The 20,840-nt window shown below is 44.2% G+C and overlaps 1 protein-coding gene across 2 annotated transcripts in view; it reads right to left on the bottom strand.

Annotated features, from left to right (window-relative positions):
* The window catches only part of LOC311524293 (microsomal triglyceride transfer protein-like), a 37,287-nt gene extending 20,254 nt beyond the window's left edge, over positions 1-17,033 (bottom strand). For both annotated transcript variants that reach the window (XM_084635241.1, XM_084635242.1), the window contains exons 1-5: positions 16,416-17,033; positions 5,599-5,780; positions 3,256-3,399; positions 1,853-1,960; positions 1,235-1,351 (exon numbers count right to left, since the gene is read on the bottom strand). In XM_084635241.1, the coding sequence (XP_084491367.1) occupies positions 1,235-1,351; positions 1,853-1,960; positions 3,256-3,399; positions 5,599-5,780; positions 16,416-16,482 (618 nt within the window). In that variant the 5' untranslated portion in view covers positions 16,483-17,033. The remainder of the gene's footprint in view (positions 1-1,234; positions 1,352-1,852; positions 1,961-3,255; positions 3,400-5,598; positions 5,781-16,415) is intronic.
* Between the last annotated feature and the right edge of the window lie 3,807 nt (positions 17,034-20,840).

Below are 20,840 nucleotides of genomic sequence, written 5' to 3'. Positions count from 1 at the left end.
TCAGCTTCACTCAGAGACCTCTGATAACTTCAGGAGACATTATCTGAACACCTGGGCCATTATCTGGAGGATTCTTTATGAATGGAGAAGTCGCAGGGGAAGAATAGAGCTGCAGGAAACTACCAGGTTTGCTTTGTGAATCTTTGTACATGAGATACAATGACCTAGTTTACATAGTGAATTATAAGAGTAATAACACCCAGCTCTTATGCAGTGCTTTACATCTGTAGATTTCAAAACACTTTAGAAAGGTGGGTCTGTATTATTAGCTTTGTTTTACAGATGGGAAAACTGAGGTTCAGAGAGGTGAAGTGACTTTTCTAAGGTCCTACTGCAGGCCTGTAGAAGAGTCAGGAATGGAATTCAGGTCTCCTGAGTTCTAGCCAAGCACTCAGTTCACTTGACCATGTTGCCTCTCAGCCCAGTGAAGGCACTATAGTCCTGATCCTGATCAGGACTTCCAGTAACTCAATGGGAATTATTAGACTGAGCCCTAAAGTTCTACCACTGCCTTCCACCTCATCCTCACACACACATCCACCCTGGACAAACCTGTATCCTCATGAATTTGGTCCTGGCAGAAATTCCATTATTTTCTTTGAGAAAATGTGCCGTGTTTACATTTAAATGGCTTTTTTTAATATAAATATTCCTATTAGGTCACCTATAGTGCCAGTCCTTGCCAGTGCATGTTTGTCACTACAGTTTTTTCTCCAGTGCTTTCAGTGAAATCTAAGATATAGGTCAAATCACTCTTGGCACAGGCAGATGTAAGGCCAGTAGCTTCAGTGGAATTGTACCTAATTTTACCAGGTCTGAATGCCTGAAACCATCCATTGGGGCTGCTGCCACTTCCCTTGTCACACTCTTCCACAATCCAATTGATTTCACTATTAGCAAATATTTCTGGATATTCAGTCTCCTTTGCTCCTTTTGAGCACAGGGCTCAGAATGATCATTGAATCTGATTCTGCCTTAATTCTTCAGTAGCCACCAAACTTTGGCAGAAGAGACCCCAAGGAGGCTTCAAAAGTGAACTTTTCTTTCTTTTCAAAGCTTTCTTTAAGCCCCAGCATGAAATAATCATAATACACCTGAGACGGTTCACTCTGGGACCTCCCTGAAGTTATTGACCCTATGGTAAGATCTGGAGAAGACTGAAGTACATTTAAACGGGGTGTGACTGGGGCAGGAACATTCTAACCCACCACCATCAATGTAGGAATGGACTTGCTTTGTTAACGGAGGTGAATCCAAACTTTGGCCTTGTACAGCTGTGCAGATCTTTTGTCTTTACAACGGAATCCTTGGAAACAACATATGTGACTTGACAGCTCCCAGAAACATCCTCCTGAAGCCAAGCAAATATAAGAAATCACGTCATGAAATTATAACGTGTGAGTAGAACTTATGGCAGAACAAAATACAGTTCACTATACATAAAAATGACGCAATCCAATTAGAACAAATTATGTAGAAAATCTGCACAGAGCCAGATACAGGGCCATATTTTGAAAAGGAGACTCAAAAGCCTCCTCTTCTGTATATATGCCTATTCTAGCTCGCATAGTTACTGCAACAAGGTGAGTGTATAAAAAAAACCAGGCAACTGCACACCCAAATGGGTGTTTGACATTTAAGTCATTATAGCAAGTAAACACAAAAAAGGCATGAATGTAATCACAGAAATTATGAAAAACATTATTGTAACTGGCACTAATTGGCAATTGCAGAAGAGAGGAATGGGTTTGGAGAGGGAAACACCCTCTCACTCCAGGGATGGTTTTACTGATGCACTAAGATCAGGTTCCTCCATATTTTTCTTTAAAACAAAACTATATTCTGCTCCTACCTCAGTTGCTGTCCCAGAATGTGGCTGGAATTGGAGGAGACTGATGAGGCCCTGTTTCAGATTCAAGGTCTGGGGCCTTCCTCCTCCATCTCCATAGATGCCTTCTACCTATGAGGAGAAATTTGATTTATGGGAGAGAATCTCTGAGACTGCTGAGAAAGGGACAAGAACTCAGCATGAAGGCATGGAGATAGCATGATGAGCATGACAATGAGAGAATTCCCCTCTCCCCAGGCTCTCAGAAGGGTTTTCTGGACTGATATGGAAGTTCAAGGTGGAGAAAAATTTCAGATTAAGGGGCAGTAGGGAGAACCTCAGGCTTGGGACTCCATGGGGGATGAGAGAAATATTCATTGTGCTGTCACTGCACTAGAACTAGGTGACGACTACACTGTTTTGAAAGGCTTCAAAAGAAAACTGATATCCCTGATTAGCACAGGCTTAATTTCACAATACATTTATGACCACAAAGTCTTTTTTAAAAGTGAGTCCTCTCCACTTTGCGCAAACCTTAAAGCAGCGGCAGTTCCACTTGTTGGTACCTGGAATACTGCTCTACTGAGTCGAAATAACATTCTTTTATCTTCATCTGACTCCTACGAGGCATCCACAGCTGTTAACTGAACAGTAAATGTAGGACCAGTGCAGGGGCAGCTCCTGTAGACTACCCAATTGTGTAACGTACAACAGAGCAGGGGGCTCTGTAGCAATAGCAGGACTTCAGAAAGAGTGTCTGTACGTCCCTGAACAACCTACAAGTTACAGCATAGGCCAGACGGTCTGAGTAGGGTGGGGTGTAGGAGAGCTTTCAAGAGTTCTCTTAAGTAATGAGCTTCTGTGCAGCAATGACCAACACTCTCCCATCTAAAATTTTGACCTAGAGCCACCATTGCTAACCCAGACTGCTCAAGCCTATTATATTTCAACAGAACTATCACACCTGGAGCCCACTGGCTGACTCTGTGGTCATCTTGTGCACTGCTGTGTGGAAGATCTACTTCCAATTTCTTTCCTTTGCTCTATTCTATCCTAGATAGGTGCTCGTAACACCCTCCTCATCATAATATCGGCGTGCCTTCCATTAGTGCATGAAGTGAAGTGACTAACTGTCTGGGCTGGTCGGTGTTCAGACACTGAAAGGCTGGGATAGGGCACCTTTTCCCAAAAAGGGAATGCCTTCTGCTACTCAACAGTCACTCCCACTAGCCAGGTAAACAGCAGCACTGATAGCATCTGAGGAGAGTTTCATCTTGGGGTCCATAGCCAGAAGAGTGGTGCTTACCACATAGAAATTTGAGAGTGGCAAGAATGTAAAGCAGGGAAAATGAGGGACTCTTCAGGTTTCGAATAGGGATTCGTTAGGGGCTCTTTGTGTGTCTGTGGGTGAGGTACTATTAACACACCTTCCCATTATTCCAGTGGAGGAAAACTGGCAGCTGAAGCTCTGCAGTGTCCTCTTTGCCCAGCACAACCTCAGTGGTTGGGTCTCCGGTAACATTCTGACTCTTCTCGTGTTTTGAATCATGGTGGACTTTTAGGTCTTGGATCTAAAACCACAAAACACAGATGGAAGCTATGAGGGTATAGGTCACAGAGCGGGTATGTGTCCCACTTCCCAGCACCTCTGGCCATTTGACTTGAGGGGAGCCACAGATTTCATTTTTAACTAGGGCTGTCTATTAATCACAGTTAACTCGTGATTAACTCAAAAAAATTAACCGCAATTAAAAAAATTAATCATGATTAATCCCAGTTTTAATCGCACTGCAAAACAATAGAATACCAATTGAAATGTATTAAATATTGTTGGATGTTCATCTATATTTTCAAATATATTGATTTCAATTACAACACAGAATACAAAGCGTACAGTGCTCACTGTTATTTTTTATTACAAATATTTGCACTGTAAAAGTGGTAAACAAAAGAAATAGTATTTTTCAATTCACCTCATACAAGTACTGTAGTGCAATCTCTTTATCGTGAAAGTGCAATTTACAGTAGATTTTTTTTGTTACATAACTGCACTCACAAACAAAACAATGTAAAACTTTAGAGCCTAGAAGTCCACTCAGTCTTACTTCTTGTTCAGCCAATCACTAAGACAAACAAGTTTGTTTACATTTACAGGAGATAATGCTGCCCACTTCTTATTTACAATGTCACCTGAAAGTGAGAACAGGCATTCGGATGGCACTTCTGTAGCCGGCATTGCAAGGTATTTACATGCCAGATATGCTAAACATTCATATGCCCCTTCATGCTTCAACCACCATTCCAGAGGACATGCTTCCACACTGATGATGCTCGTTAAAAAAATCATGCATTAATGAAATTTGTGAATGAACTCCTTAGGGGAGAATTGCATGTTTCCTGCTCTGTGTTACCTACATTCTGCCATATATTTCATGCTATGTCAGTTCCAGATGATGACCCACACATGTTGTTCATTTCAAGAACACTTTCACTGCAGTTTGGACAAAATGCAAAGAAGGTGAGATTTCTATGTGAGATGTGAGATTTCTAAAGATAGCTTCAGAACTGGACCCCAAGGCTTAAGAATCTGAAGTGCCTTCCAAAATCTGAGAGGGACAAGGTGTGGAGCATGCTTTCAGATGTCTTAAAAGAGCAACACTCTGATGTGGAAACTATAGAACCTGAACCACCAAAACAAAACAAAACACCCCAATTTTCTGCTAGTGGCTTCTGACTCAGATGATGAAAATGAACATGTGTTGGTGCACACTGCTTTTGATCGTTGTCAAGCAGAACCTGTCATCAGCATGGACGCATGTCCTCTGAAATGGTGGTTGAAGCATGAAGGGACATATGAATATTTAGCTCATCTGACATGTAAATATCTTGTGACACCAGCTAAAACAATGCCATGTGAATGACTGTTCTCACTTTCAGGTGACATTGTAAACAAGAAGCAGGCAGCATTATCTCCCGTAAATGTAAACAAACTTGTTTGTCTGAGAGATTGGCTGAACAAGAAGTAGGACTGAGTGGACTGGTAGGCTCTAAAGTTTTACATTGTTTCGTTTTTGAGTGCAGTTATTTGTGTACATAATTCTACATTTGTAAGTTCAACTTTCATGACAGAGATTGCACTCCAGTACTTGTATTAGGTGAATTGAAAAATACTATTGCTTTTGGTTTTTTTACAGTGCAAATATTTGTATTCAACAATAAAGATAAAGTGAGCACTGTACACTTTGTATTCTGTGTTGTAATTGAAATCAATATCTTTGAAAAAGTAGAAAACATCAAAAATATTTAAATTGTATTCTATTATTGTTTAACAGCATGATTAATTGCAATTAATTTTTTTAATTGTTTGACAGCCCTATTTTAACATATCCCATAGACTCTTCACAGACACCACTTATGTCAGAAACAGAAGATGATTGGGATTGAATGTCTCCTATGCCCACCAACTGAAATTAGCATTGCTATGTGTTTATTCAGTGAAGAAACTCTCAGGCAAGCATTTTGGCACTCAACTGGCTTATTAATGTTTGGATAAAGATGAGCCACTGGCCATTTTTCCACAGTCAGCATGCCTGAGTAAAAACTTAATCTACTTACATGGAAGGAATCCGTTGCCGATGGAAACCAAGATGATCCAGCAGTAGTAGCTCTATCACTTGAGCTAAAAGGAAATCCTCATTGCCTGTTGGTCCTAGAAGTACTAACAGGTTTTCTCAGGCTTGCAGGAACTAGGGGACAAAACCATCACATACCTGGATCTGGAGAAGCTGCTCCCCTGCAAGATTTCTCCAGAGCAGGTGCACCTGAACCAAAGCTTCAGCCCGCATCCGACTTCCTTGCAAGGACAACCTTGAGACATAATCTAGCTGCACCTCCAGTGAGTAGCGATATTGATAGAGGATTCCAGGCTGGAAAGATGGTGTCTCCAAGTTCCCTATGAAAGGAGACCAGAACTGAAGCCACCCACACACTTTCACATTCCTCGGTACCCGTGATGGTCTTGCATTCAAATTTATCTCAGCAGAGATGGTTAAGTGGCAATGAAAAGAATCCCATTGACCTCAATGGGCTTTGGACCAGAACCTGACTGAGATAAAATACATATGTTTTCTTATTCTCCCTGTCCTGCTGCTGAGGCCTGGGTTGGTAGAAAGAACCTCCACTTATCTTGCCTTTAGTAACTCCTATTCCTGGGCCCTTCAAAAAGGGGGTACAAGTAGGAGTAAAGATTAGAAAGGACCTTGTCCACACCCTTAGATTTGACTGAGCTGCCTGAGAGCTTGTGTCTCTGCTCTGCTTTTCCTCACTAAGTGCCAATAACAGACTCACCCCTCACAGATGTAGATGTTTCAAAGACTGTGATTTGTACAAAGAGTCTCTAGGTGGAACACTGCAAAAACTACCAGTGATTTATGACATTATGAGAGGTTTAGCCTGGTAATGGGTCTTGCACCATGAATTCAAATTTAAAAAGAGAAAAATCTGGCTAAATACTAAGAAATGCTTCCCGACCTTGAGATCTGTAGCCTGTGGCATAATCACCCAAGTGGTGGAATTGCCATCCAGGGAGACATTTAGAACTAGACTTCACAAAGCATTAGAAACACTGTACAGAACAGGGCTGGCCAGCACTGGCCGGGGGATGGGCCAAGTGACCTAAAAGGCCTTTTCTATTTCTAATGTCCATGATAATACTGGCAATGTACATTTCCAGATGAAGCCAGTGGAGTGACACTAGGGATGAATCTACTCTCATGCCTGACAGTCATTTGCATTTCTCTCTGTCCAACTCCACTGTCTCTGAAAGCTTGAAAGATATATATATATATATCACCTTAAAAAGTTGCACTGAGTCATTTGCACTAAAGCCTAACCCAGTGCCTGGCAGGGGAAAGAACACTTTTATCTTACAACAACAAAACTATCTGCTTTATCTGCCTGTGTCTTCCATTTTACAGTGTATCAACAACAGAGCAGGAAAATAAACTGAATCACTTTTAAAACTGAGAGTAGATTAGCAGTATTTATTGTATTTAACCCAGAAAATTGAATTTCAAGGCCTGGATCATCAATTAGTGTAAATTAGCACAAACTTCAATGAAGCTACCCCAATTTACAGCTGCTGATGTTCTAGCCTCAAATGTGTATTTGGATGCTACTGTACTAATGTGAAAAGGGTGACTTTCAGATGAGATCAACCCAGCTTCTGCTGATTCAGCTGGGAAGAGTGGCAGGGGGACTCCACTGGGCTCTAATGGATGCTAGGAGGGGATGTAGAATGCTGATCAAAAGCTCCTTGATACAGTTCCATCATCAGATTAAAGGGTGAATTGGGATTGATTTCACAAACTCTGATGGAATTCGCTCCATTCTCTGCCAGTGATGACTTATCCCTTGGGCTCATGAGAATACTTCTGAATTGTATTGCTTTGCTTTTTGAAATTGACAATATTGCACCAATACTGACTGGGAGATACAATGAGTCTTTGTTAGAAAACACTTAATTCCCCATACCCCCTCTTCAACCTATACAAGTAGGACATTGTGCTACACTACCAATATACTTACTATATTTTTCAGGAATGGATAAACATTTCCAGCAAATGCACATAAGTCTGTTTGCCCAGTGGTACTGCTTCTTTCCGTGGTTGTGGGAAAGTGTTTTTGTTTAAATGAGAAAATAAGTGAATGGATTCCCTGAGCCCTCCCTCCCCATCTTATCTCTCATATCTCTGGGGTTTATCAAGGACTAAGGATGAAAATTTAGTAAGATACCTTTGTTAACAAAACATCGCTGAACGGAAGAGTTCATTGGTCTATGTAATTACCCAACACAGGTCCACAGCAAGTTTAGCAGCCAAATGTGGGCCTATTAAAATTAATTATGTGCACTGTAGTGTCTCACCACCAGTTTGAATATACAGCCTGGAGGAAATCCTAAACTGGTCTAAGTTGTTATAACTCTACTGAAGTCAATGGAGTTATAACAATGGAGCTATGACAAATTATATCAGATGAGGATCTTCCTCCACTATCTGCTGCGGTCTCTGAGACCGTGGGTAAAGTTACTAAGTAGCCCTATCATTCACCTTTGAGTAGTGCTGTATGTAAACTCCATCTACTCACAATTTACAAGGAACCTTCATGCTATTTCTTAGTCCCTTACAAACTGTTGAATTACAGATTGCTGGTATCATAATACAATAACATTTGCTATTGCCAACCAGTGGAAACCTGTAAAAATTTTCTTAATTTGGTGCAGTTCTTTTCTATTTTATTCTGTGTAGGTTCTTGTAACACGCCCATCACTGTGATTGTCACGGTTCCTCCCCCACTCTGAACTCTAGGGTACAGATGTGGGGACCTGCATGAAAAACCTCCTAAGCTTATCCTTACCAGCTTAGGTTAAAACTTCCCCAAGGTACAAAATATTACCCCCGTTATCCTTGGAATGGCCGCTACCACCACCAAACTAATACTGGTTACTGGGGAAGAGCTGTTTGGACGCGTCCTTCCCCCCAAAATACTTCCCAAAACCTTGCAGCCCACTTCCTGGACAAGGTTTGGTAAAAAGCCTCACCAATTTGCATAGGTGACCACAAACCCAAACCCTTGGATCTGAGAACAATGAAAAAGCATTCAGTGTTTTACAAGAAGACTTTTAATAAAAAATAGAAGTAAATAGAAATAAAGAAATCCCCCCTGTAAAATCAGGATGGTATATATCTTACAGGGTAATTAGATTCAAAAACATAGAGAACCCCTCTAGGCAAAACCTTAAGTTACAAAAAAGATACACAGACAGAAATAGTTATTCTATTCAGCACAATTCTTTTCTCAGCCATTTAAAGAAATCATAATCTAACACATACCTAGCTAGATTACTTACTAAAAGTTCTAAGACTCCATTCCTGTTCTGTCCCCGGCCAAGACGACTACAGACAGACACACAAACCCTTTGTTTCTCTCCCTCCTCCCAGCTTTTGAAAGTATCTTGTCTCCTCATTGGTCATTTTGGTCAGGTGCCAGCGAGGTTACCTTTAGCTTCTTAACCCTTTACAGGTGAGAGGAGCTTTCCCCTGGCCAGGAGGGATTTCAAAGGGTTTTACCCTTCCCTTTATATTTATGACACGCCCCCCAAATCTCAGCTAGGGTGAAACACTGGCTGGGATTTCTTCCTGGAGCTCTAGGAAAACAGAGTTAATAAGACACATGCATCTCTAAATATACTACCAAGTACATAAGGACTAACAATATTTTCCACATCTCAAGGACGATTTTAACCAGTTGATTCTGGGAAACTTTCACGGGAGAGTGCATCAGCCACTTTGTTAGAAGCTCCTGAGATGTGTTGGATGTCGAAATCAAAATCTTGGAGAGCTAAACTCCACCGAAGAAGTTTTCTGTTAGTTTCTTTGACGGTGTGAAGCCACTTTAGTGCAGCATGGTCGGTTTGCAGGTGGAAACGCCATCCCCAAACATATGGGCGTAGCTTTTCCAGAGCGTAGACAATGGCATAACATTCTTTTTCAGTGACTGACCAGTTGCTTTCCCTCTCAGACAGTTTTTTGCTGAGAAACACTACAGGGTGGAATTCTTGATCAGGTCCTTTCTGCATTAAAACTGCTCCCACACCACGCTCGGATGCATCTGTGGTTACTAGGAACGGTTTGTCAAAGTCTGGGGCCCTTAGTATAGGGTCAGACATGAGTGTCGCTTTAAGCTTGTTAAAGGCCTTCTGACACTTTCCGGTCCACTGAACAGCATTTGGCTGTTTCTTGTTGGTTAGGTCTGTCAGTGGGGCAGCGATTTGGCTGTAGTGCGGTACAAATCGTCTGTAATAACCGGCCAAGCCTAAGAAGGATTGAACCTGTTTCTTTGACTTTGGGACAGGCCACTTTTGGATAGCATCCACTTTGGCCTGTAGGGGGCTGATAGTTCCTTGACCCACCTGGTGTCCAAGGTAAGTCACTCTGTTTAGGCCTATTTGACACTTCTTAGCCTTAACAGTTAGTCCTGCCTCCCTTATGCGCTCAAGGACTTTTTGTAGATGTTCCAGGTGGTCTGCCCAGGAATCCGAAAATATGGCCACATCGTCAAGGTAGGCAACTGCATATTCTCCTAATCCCGCTAGGAGACCATCTACAAGTCTTTGGAAAGTGGCGGGTGCATTTCGCAGCCCGAAAGGGAGTACATTAAATTCATACAGCCCGAGATGTGTGATGAAGGCTGACCTTTCCTTGGCAGATTCATCTAGCGGTACCTGCCAGTACCCCTTGGTTAAGTCCAAGGTAGAGATGAACTGGGCCCGTCCCAGTTTCTCTAATAGTTCATCAGTGCGTGGCATTGGATAATTGTCTGGGCGAGTTACAGCATTTAGCTTACGGTAGTCCACGCAAAAACGTATTTCCCCATCTGGTTTGGGAACTAGAACCACTGGAGATGCCCATGCACTTTCAGAGGGGCGGATTACACCCATCTGTAACATATCCTGGATCTCCCGTTCTATAGCAGTTTTAGCTTGAGGAGACACCCGGTAAGGTTGGACCCTAATTGGGTGAGCATTACCTGTGTCAATGGAGTGGTATGCCCGTTCAGTCAGTCCTGGGGTGGCTGAGAACGTTGGCGCGTAGCTAGTGCACAGCTCCTGGATCTGCTGTCGCTGCATACGCCCAAGGGTCATGGAGAGGTTCACCTCTTCCACACCACCAGCACATTTCCCTTCGTAGTAGACACCTTCAGGCCACTCAGCGTCGTCTCCTCCCTGGGCTGTAAACTGACAAACCTTTAATTCTCTGGAATAAAAGGGCTTTAGAGAATTAATATGATACACCTTAGGCTTTCGGTTGGAGGTGGGGAATGCTATGAGATAATTAACAGCTCCCAGGCGCTCCTGGACCACGAATGGCCCTTCCCACGATGCTTCCATTTTATGGGCCTGGAGCGCCTTTAAGACCATGACCTGGTCTCCTACTTTGAAGGAACGCTCTCTGGCATGTTTATCATACCAGGCTTTTTGCTCTTTTTGAGCATCCTGTAAGTTTTCTCTAGCAAGGGCTAAAGAGGTTCGGAGGGTGTTTTGTAGGTTGGTTACAAAGTCCAGAATGTTAGTTCCTGGAGAAGGTGTAAATCCCTCCCATTGCTGCTTCACCAACTGCAATGGCCCCTTAACCTCACGGCCATATACAAGTTCAAATGGAGAAAACCCTAAACTGGGATGTGGTACAGCTCTGTAGGCAAAGAGCAACTGCTGCAATACTAGGTCCCAATCATTGGAGTGCTCATTTACGAATTTACGTATCATGGCCCCCAAAGTTCCATTAAACTTCTCCACCATGCCATTTGTTTGATGATGGTAAGGAGTGGCAACCAAGTGATTTACCCCATGAGCTTCCCAAAGGTTTTTCATAGTTCCTGCCAGGAAATTAGTCCCTGCATCTGTGAGGATGTCGGAGGGCCAACCTACCCTGGCAAAAATGTCTGCTAGTGCCTGGCACACACTTTTAGCCCTGGTGTTGCTTAGAGCTACTGCTTCCGGCCATCGGGTGGCAAAATCCATGAAAGTCAGTATGTACTGCTTTCCTCTGGGTGTCTTTTTCGGAAAAGGACCCAGAATATCCACAGCTACTCGCTGAAATGGAACTTCAATGATGGGGAGTGGCTGGAGAGGAGCTTTGACCTGGTCTTGGGGTTTTCCCACTCTTTGGCACACCTCACAAGACTGGACATAGGTAGAAACATCCTTGCCCATTCCCTCCCAGTGGAATGACCTCCCCAAACGGTCTTTGGTCCTGTTCACCCCAGCATGGCCACTAGGGTGATCATGGGCTAAGCTCAAGAGCTTGGCCCGGTATTTAGTTGGAACTACCAACTGTCTCTGAGGATGCCAGTCTTCCTGGTGTCCCCCAGAAAGAGTTTCCTTGTATAAAAGTCCTCTTTCTACAACAAACCTGGATCGATTAGAAGAGCTGAGAGGCGGTGGGTTGCTCCGTGCCGCCGTCCAAGCTCTCTGGAGGCTTTCATCTGCTTCCTGTTCGGTCTGGAACTGTTCCCTTGATGCTGGAGACATCAGTTCCTCATGGGATTGTGGACCTAGGCTTGGTCCCTCTGGAAGCGATATAGGGGATGGAGCTGTTTCTGTTGACTGTGAACCGCTCTCCGCTGGTGTACTATGTTGGGATTCAGGCTCCGGCTGAGCCTCTTGTGTAGGGTTATCGGCTGCTGCCAGTTCAGGTTCGGTGGGGCCCTCTGGTGTTGAGGTTGCAAGTACTGGATTCAGTGCTGACACGGGGTCTGGTGTTGGTTGTTTGGCTGGTTCCGGTTCTGGGACTGGTTCCGTCTGGGTCTCTGGGACTGGATCCACTACTGCTGTTGCAGACATTGGCCTGGGGTCCAGGTCCATCACCTCTGACTGGGTCCTGATAGAAGTTTCCGGAACAGAGCTAGGCCTCACGGCTTGTTTAGCCTGGTTGCGGGTGACCATTCCCACCCTCTTGGCCTGCTTCACATGATTGGCCAAGTCTTCCCCCAACAGCATGGGGATGGGATAATCATCATAGACTGCAAAAGTCCACATTCCTGACCAGCCCTTGTACTGGACAGGCAACTTGGCTGTAGGCAAATTGAAAGAGTTGGACTTGAAGGGTTGAATCGTCACTTGGATCTCTGGGTTGATTAAATTGGGGTCCACTAAGGAAGCATGGATAGCTGACACTTGTGCTCCGGTGTCCCTCCACGCGGTGACCTTCTTCCCACCCACACTCACAGTTTCCCTCCGCTCCAAGGGTATCTGGGAGGTATCTGGGCCTGTGGACCTCTGGTGTGATTCCGGTGCAATGAACTGTAACCTGTTGGGGTTCTTGGGGCAGTTGGCCTTTACATGCCCCAGCTCGTTACATTTAAAACATCGTCCAGCTGACGGGTCACCGGGGCGAGGTGGGTTGCTGGAGAACGGGGTGGTGGGACGATAAGGGGTCTGGAGGGTTCTTTGGGAGGTAGGTGGGGCTTTGGGCGGCCCCCGGTAATAGGGTGTGGTCTGGGGTGGTCCCTTCTGGTCTCCGCTCCAACTGCGACCAGTTTTCTTCTTCTCTGCCACCTCCACCCATCTGGCTCCAATCTCTCCTGCCTCAATTACAGTTTTGGGTTTCCCATCTAGGATGTATCTTTCTATTTCCTCAGGAACACCCTCTAAGAATTGTTCCATTTGCATTAGGAAGGGCAAATTTACTGGAGATTCAACACTTGCTCCTGATATCCAGGCATCCCAATGTTTTACAATGTGGTAGGCATGTCGGGTAAATGACATGTCTGGTTTCCACCTTAGGGCTCTGAACCTCCGACGAGACTGCTCGGGTGTTATCCCCATTCTGACTCTCGCCTTGGATTTAAACAGTTCATACTTGTTCATGTGTTCTTTAGGCATTTCAGCTGCCACCTCAGCTAAGGGTCCACTGAGCTGCGGCCTCAGCTCTACCATGTATTGGTCAGTAGAGATGTTGTACCCAAGGCAGGCCCTTTCGAAGTTTTCTAAGAAGGCCTCAGTATCATCACCTGCCTTGTAGGTGGGGAACTTTCTGGGATGGGAAGTGGTACCTGGAGAAGGATTGCTAGGGTTTGTTGGTATATTCTGCTGGGCCTTTATCCTCTCCATCTCCTCCACATGCTTCCTTGCCTCCATTTCCCTCTTGTGGGCAGCCTCCTGTACCTCCTTCTCCAGCCGCATGAGTTCTATCTGTCTTTCATGTTCCCTTTGTTTTTCCTCAGCCTGAAATTTGGCTAATTCCAGCTGTAGTCGAGCTGAGGATTTGGCCATTCTAACCTCTCTGTTTTTAACTAACTTTACACCCGAGGTTTAGAAATAAACAAACAAAACTTGGCTGTAAACTTTTGCTGTGCTGGAATAGAGTACCTATTCTCTGATAGTGATTGTCAGCCTACAGAAAAAGACAATTCCCTTGTCTCTGCTCTGGGCCCAAATTAAAGCAAAAAACCTCCAACTACTTGGAAAACTGCTTACCCAGCCCAAAGAAAAAAAAAAATTTCTTTTCAAACCTGTGCTCCTTGTAAAACAAAAAAAAAAAAATCAAAATCCTAAAAAAAAACCCTGCCACTTTTGTCTCCAGGCAAATGGGTAGAGCACACACCCCCTATTTACTTTTAGGAAGAAAAGAAAAAAAAAAAAACCTCTGGGTTGGAAGACTGTGAATTTCCCTGCAGGAGTTAAGTACCCTGCCTCCAGGCAAGAAAACCTGCAATTCACAAGATAATCCCCTTTTGTCTCTGCTTGGCCACAAAGCAGAGAGAAACCAAGCTGCTTTCAGTTTCAAAGCTGCCTTCTGGACTTCCTAAAAATTCCTTTTTAAAATCTGTATTTCTAGTTCAAAAAATCTCAACTGGATCTCAAAATGATTTCAGGTTAATCCCACCTCTGCCACCATGTCACGGTTCCTCCCCCACTCTGAACTCTAGGGTACAGATGTGGGGACCTGCATGAAAAACCTCCTAAGCTTATCCTTACCAGCTTAGGTTAAAACTTCCCCAAGGTACAAAATATTACCCCCGTTATCCTTGGAATGGCCGCTACCACCACCAAACTAATACTGGTTACTGGGGAAGAGCTGTTTGGACGCGTCCTTCCCCCCAAAATACTTCCCAAAACCTTGCAGCCCACTTCCTGGACAAGGTTTGGTAAAAAGCCTCACCAATTTGCATAGGTGACCACAAACCCAAACCCTTGGATCTGAGAACAATGAAAAAGCATTCAGTGTTTTACAAGAAGACTTTTAATAAAAAATAGAAGTAAATAGAAATAAAGAAATCCCCCCTGTAAAATCAGGATGGTATATATCTTACAGGGTAATTAGATTCAAAAACATAGAGAACCCCTCTAGGCAAAACCTTAAGTTACAAAAAAGATACACAGACAGAAATAGTTATTCTATTCAGCACAATTCTTTTCTCAGCCATTTAAAGAAATCATAATCTAACACATACCTAGCTAGATTACTTACTAAAAGTTCTAAGACTCCATTCCTGTTCTGTCCCCGGCCAAGACGACTACAGACAGACACACAAACCCTTTGTTTCTCTCCCTCCTCCCAGCTTTTGAAAGTATCTTGTCTCCTCATTGGTCATTTTGGTCAGGTGCCAGCGAGGTTACCTTTAGCTTCTTAACCCTTTACAGGTGAGAGGAGCTTTCCCCTGGCCAGGAGGGATTTCAAAGGGTTTTACCCTTCCCTTTATATTTATGACAGTGATATTTGAGTGCCAGGAGATCTTTTCCTAGGGTTGATAGTGATTGATTCATTGGCCCATTAAGGATTAGTTTGCACAGTTCTGCTGAAAGGTAAATAAAAACGGGAACCCTGCTGTGGGACTTCAAGACTTCGTATGGGACCTTGGAGATTAGCTCTCAACAGAAGGCTTCAGTCCCTTTTTCAATTCCTACTCCTGTCCACTGCTGCGGGTGACAGAGGTTTCTTTCCAGGGAATGAATTCTAGTCCTATAGCACAGTTCTATGGATATGTTCATGCTCAGCAAAGTTTGAAGGATCCTTACAGAGATGTCCATTCATTCCATCCTACCTTGGACAACCTAGAATATTTGATGGTGAAGGAATAGATGACATATTCCCACTTTCATACACATACATTTCTTGCCTGTTTTAAAGTAGCAGTGATGAGAAGTGTATCTAAGTCATAACCCCCTAACCCTAACTTAATCATTGACCTAACCACAGCATGTTAGCATAAAGATGCTGGAGAGGCCTTGCCTCAGAATGTCTTTGTTTTTCTAACTCAGCCTTAATATTCTTTAATTTTTCATTTGATGTAGTATGCCTAGAATTATTTGAGATCAATCTGCTTGTGTATTTTATACTTTGTATATCCTTAAAGATTGACTCTGATTTTTGTGTTGGCTTTTGCCAGGAGGAATAATCCGTTCAATCCATTATCTAAAGATACAGTTGTGCTTGAAATTCTCAAAGGGACCTACTGTTCTTCCAATTCATTGTGAACATAGTAGGTTACTGAAGTGTTTTGGAATTCTGTCATCTGATCCTTTACAATGACCAGCAAAATAGGTTTTAAAACTCTCCCCAAAGAATGCCAAAGTCTCCATGAAGGGAAAACTCCATAGTAGATGCAGGCATACATAGGTGTAAATCTAGCTGCATTCCTTAAACCATTCTCTGTGTATCAGAGTTAACTGGTGCTGGCTCTTTTACAATATTTCCTGTATTCCCAGGCACCCAGAGAGAAGCTTCTAATCGCAAAGCCTGAAACTAAGTTACAGCCACCTGTCCCTGAATTCTGGAGATGCAAAAGCTGTTGTTAGTTGCCATGCTAATAAATCTTCATAAAGAGATTAAGGAAAGCTCTGAAAATGCTCAGATTTCTAAACTCCCCTTTTTTGACTGTGGGACTCTAATTTTGAGATCTAGAATTCCAATAAGCACCAGGCATGATGCAGAGTTTTGTGTAAGGTGATGAGCATCCTGTTTCTCGGGTCCACAGAATACTTTCCCGTTTCATGTCATTTCAAAAGCTGAAGTGCAAAGTAGCTTACCTTTTGCTGAGCTGGTAAAGAAAAAGAAAATCAGCCAAATGTGTCCTGAAGCTGCTTGTGAATTCATGGTAGGGATTGTGTGTGAGCAAAACAGAGTGCTAGGGAAAGAGGAGAAGGCTAGAGAAAGGACAGGGCAGGAAGGGAGGGCAGGAGGAAAATACAACAAACCCCCTCCAGAGTGGCCAGAATTGACAGGATTCACAATGTCAGGTGACAAGGCCTGACCTTCTCCCTATCCCTGAATCACACATTGAAGGAGAAGCAAATCATTAATCCCTTGCTCCAACTCCCAGCAGCAGCCGCAGCAGCAAAAGAAATAAAAGGTTTGGAAATCATTTGGATTTGCCAAAGCTTGCAACAAGGAAATCAACAAAAACTGCAAAATGGATTTCTGGGTAGAGAAAAGGCAACAGTCTGGAGTCTCCCTTGCTGAATCTGCCTGGGGGTTCAGAAGAGTAGCTCTGTCCTCTGAAACATACGTGCTCTCCAGGCCTAGCCACTTCCCCTTCTCTACCAGAAAGAAAAGGGAAAGAAAGGAAGGGAAATTGACAAGAAAGTGGCCAAAAAAGCAGCAGCAGAATCATCCCTCTTCCTTTCCTTTTCACGGGCTGAGGAGTTCCAGCCTCTCGGATCAGGTTACTTAAAGGGCCAGGCTGGAGAGGAATAAGAAAGCTGGGCTCTGTGAATGAAGCTTGTTGAATAGAACACACACACACACACACACACTGGAATGCAAGCTTTCAATTAATCTCAGGCCTCTAACACAGCACTTTACCAAGTGTCCGTGAAAGATGATCAGAATTGTAATCTGTTTCAGAAGGAAATAATTTGGAAAAGTAGGGCATTAGGGTTAGGAGAACAGTACTATTTACACAGCCACATGTCAGCACATAGACAAGCCATGCCGTCATCCAGGTTCCTCTATAAATCTGAGAAGTGTTTGTTGTTTGTCATTAGGAGCAGACACATTTGTGCTAGGTGCTCTCCAAACACAGAAGGAGGAATGGCCTTCGCCAGGAAGAGCTTATAATAGACAAATCTCATAATCAAAAGGCCGGGGAACCGTAATCTACAACATATGACAAGTGGGAAGGTAACTGGCCATGCTAGAATACAAATGCTATGATGTAAACTGAGCCTAAATCAGTAGAAATTGGGTGTCTAAATCCCTTAGATCTCCTATGAAAATTCCAGCCCTAATGTTTTAATAAAACAATGAAATATTTGCAAAAAGAAAAGGAGTGCTTGTGGCACCTTAGAGACTAACAAATTTATTTGAGCATAAGCTGTAGCTCACGAAAGCTTATGCGCAAATAAATTGGTTAGTCTCTAAGGTGCCATAAGTACTCCTTTTCTTTTTGCGAATACAGACTAACATGGCTACTACTGTGAAATTAAATATTTGTGTATGACGTATAATCTCCAAGAACCCAATTCATAGGGGCCTTAATCAGTTTACATCTCTGAGTCACAACTGAAATGGGTTTTAGGGAGGGATTTGTATGCAGAGAGAGTAATGACCGCTGGAGAGGAAAGATAACTAAAGACTGAATCTTGCAGTGCATGAAGGATCTGGCTAGAGATCAAAGGATGCTCACTTACCAGCCCCATTTCTCCTGCTGACCCACTTGCCCTCTCAGGAGCTTGTCTGACTATACCAAGTACTGTGTGCCTCGCATTTCACAGGGTCTTACATTTCAGTCAGATGTGTTGGCAGGGGAAGGAAGTGCAGTGCAGCCAGGGAAAGGAGGGAAAAACAAGAGCTCTAACAGGATTTTTGTGAAGAAAGGTTTGACCTAGTTTATTTATAAACTCTTAACATAGATTATGGGGTGATGAACTGGTCGTGCCTAGTTCCTCACAGATTGCCCATATACAAAATAGGACTTGAGTCCTACTGAATCCTACTCCATGACATTATTCCTAGCTCTGCCACGGACTCACTGAGCTAGTTATTTAGGGCTTGTCTATACTGGGACTTTAGCCATTGGTGCAGCTGCACTAGTGCAAATCCATAGTGCACGCACAGTTTACATTGGTGCAATGCCATTTGCAGCTTACCCTGCTTTTGAAACTGGTAGCTAAAAGCTCAGTGTAGACTGAGTTTCCCTTCCTGTAAAATGGCATAAAACTCACCCACCTCACAAGGGTGTTTTGAAGTTTTGCAGAGCACTTTGAGCTCTTCAATGAAAGGTGACATATATGTAAAAAGCAACAAATCTGGCAATTATTACAAAGGCGGTGTTAGCCCATTAGGGGCCCTAAAGCAGGAATATTTTGCCCCCCAACACATACCAAAAAGTGACTAAGGGGGCCCCCTTGAGCCGCTCAGGGTGCTGAGCAATTGCTTAGTCTGCTTATGCCTAGCTCTGCTGGCAAACCACTTTTAAATAACATACGAGATCTTTAAAATTCCAATTCCGATCTTTCACAGTAAGGTGTAATGGTGCTTAGCTTGCTTCATGGAATGGATGGTCATGCAATGATCTCATCTCCCATCCCATTAGCTCCCATTCCTCTCAGAACCATTGTCCTTTTCTGCACCATATTTGGAGTCACTTAGTGCACTCAGAAGCTGTTTTAGTACACAGCCAGGTGTGGGATGCCTGTTCATTCATTCATTTCCATGTAACCTGTGTTTGAGGCAAGGAAACATATTACAGACCAGCACATCACTTTGGTGCATACACGCACACAATGTGGCTGGAGACTGGACTGACTGGTTTGTGGGGCAGAGGATTCTAATGGTTTGGTCTATGGGCTTTGGATGGCAGAAGTTCAATATCTCAGACCTCTATAGTACTGGGCACTAGATTGACTTGGTATTGTACAAGTGTTACATGCAGTACGATTGTATTCCTTTGTAGATTTGCTCCTGTCTCCCGAAAAGCCAACTAATGTGATTCTGATTCAGAACACTACTTTTATTAAGAAATAGAGTTGCACTGAAGAGATGCACGGACAACAATAAAGCACTTCAACTTGTTAATGAGCAGCTTGTTATTGAATTCTCTGCATGTGCATAGAATACCAGACCCAGCTTACTTTCTTGTTGTGGCCACGGACAGAAGCTCTGTGGCAAAAATCTCCAATATCCATGATATTCCGGTGCAAATGCTTGCAGTAATTTGAAATCTTGTGAGGAGCTTCTGTAGCTCTACAATTCATTTGCAAACTTAACACCATTAATTTGCGCTTGAACAGGGACTGGGAGTGGCTGGCTCACTACACAAGCAATTTCCTTTCTCTTGGTATTGATACCTCCACATCAATTATTGTGAGTAGACAACATCCACCCTGATTGAATTGGCCTTGTCATCACTGGTTCTCCACTTGTAAGGTAACTCTCTTCTCTTCATGTGCCAGTATATGTATCTGTAATTTTCACGCCATGCATCTGAAGAAGTAGTTTTTTACCCACAAAAGTTTATGCCCAAATAAATCTGTTAGTCTTTAAGATGCCACCGGACTCCTTGTTGTTTTTATGGATACAAACTAACACAGCTACCCCTCTGATACTTGAAATCTCGGTGGCAACATGAAATGGTAATACAACATTATAGTGTTATGGCACCTTTCACCTAAGCACGTCAGAAACCCTAATTAAGCCTCTCAACATCTCCAGTTTCTGCTCTGGCTGCAGTGGCCCTCAATACTGAGTTTACCATGGCGCCTGGCCCAGGATCCAAAGGGGCTCTGGCCTGGCCCACTCTGCTTGGGCTGCAGTAAGGCACCTCCAGCTCTTTTCCGCCCCCCCTCCTACCGCTCTCTCCTGCAGGGGCAGAAGCTTGGTCCTGCCAGCTCCTGGGGCTCCTGCTGCAGGGCAGGCTCCACCCACACCCAGCGGCACCCAAGCTCCCCCCTTCCCCACCTCTTCCCCCCGAGCGTGCCGTGTTCCCGCCCCTCCCACTCCCGGCGCTTCCTCACCGCCGAACAGCTGTTTTCTGGTGTAGGGGTGGAGGTAGGGGGGAGGAGTGAGGCCTCAGCATGCTCAGGAGAGGAGGCGGAGAAGAGGCGGGGACAGGGCCTTGGGGAGCGGGGGTGGAATAAGGGCAAGGCTGAGCAAAGGCGGGGCCCCCGCACTCCCCTACAGACATCCCCTCCAGCCTCCTGCCATGAGCCACTCACGGCAGGGGGCTGGGAGCACCCTCACACCTCCAGCCCCCTGCCCTGACTCCTGCACCCCCCCATATCCCCACCCCTCGCACCAAACAGGAGCTGCCCCAGGTAAGCGCTCCACACTCCAGCCTCCTGTCCCAACCCTGTCCCAACCCCCTCCTGCATCCTAACTCCCTCCCAGACCCTGCACCCCCAGTCCTGACTCCTTCACCCCTCTCACACAAACACAGCCCTGACTCCCGCACCCCTCTCACACACACAATCCTGACTCCTGCAGCCCTCTCACACACTCCCAGCCTCCTGCCC

Source organism: Lepidochelys olivacea, assembly GCF_965140295.1.
Source record: "Lepidochelys olivacea isolate rLepOli2 genome assembly, chromosome: 7".
Lineage (NCBI taxonomy): Eukaryota > Metazoa > Chordata > Testudines > Cheloniidae > Lepidochelys > Lepidochelys olivacea.
Note: the sequence above shows the minus strand (reverse complement) of the source record. Positions and strands in the feature narration are given on the sequence as shown.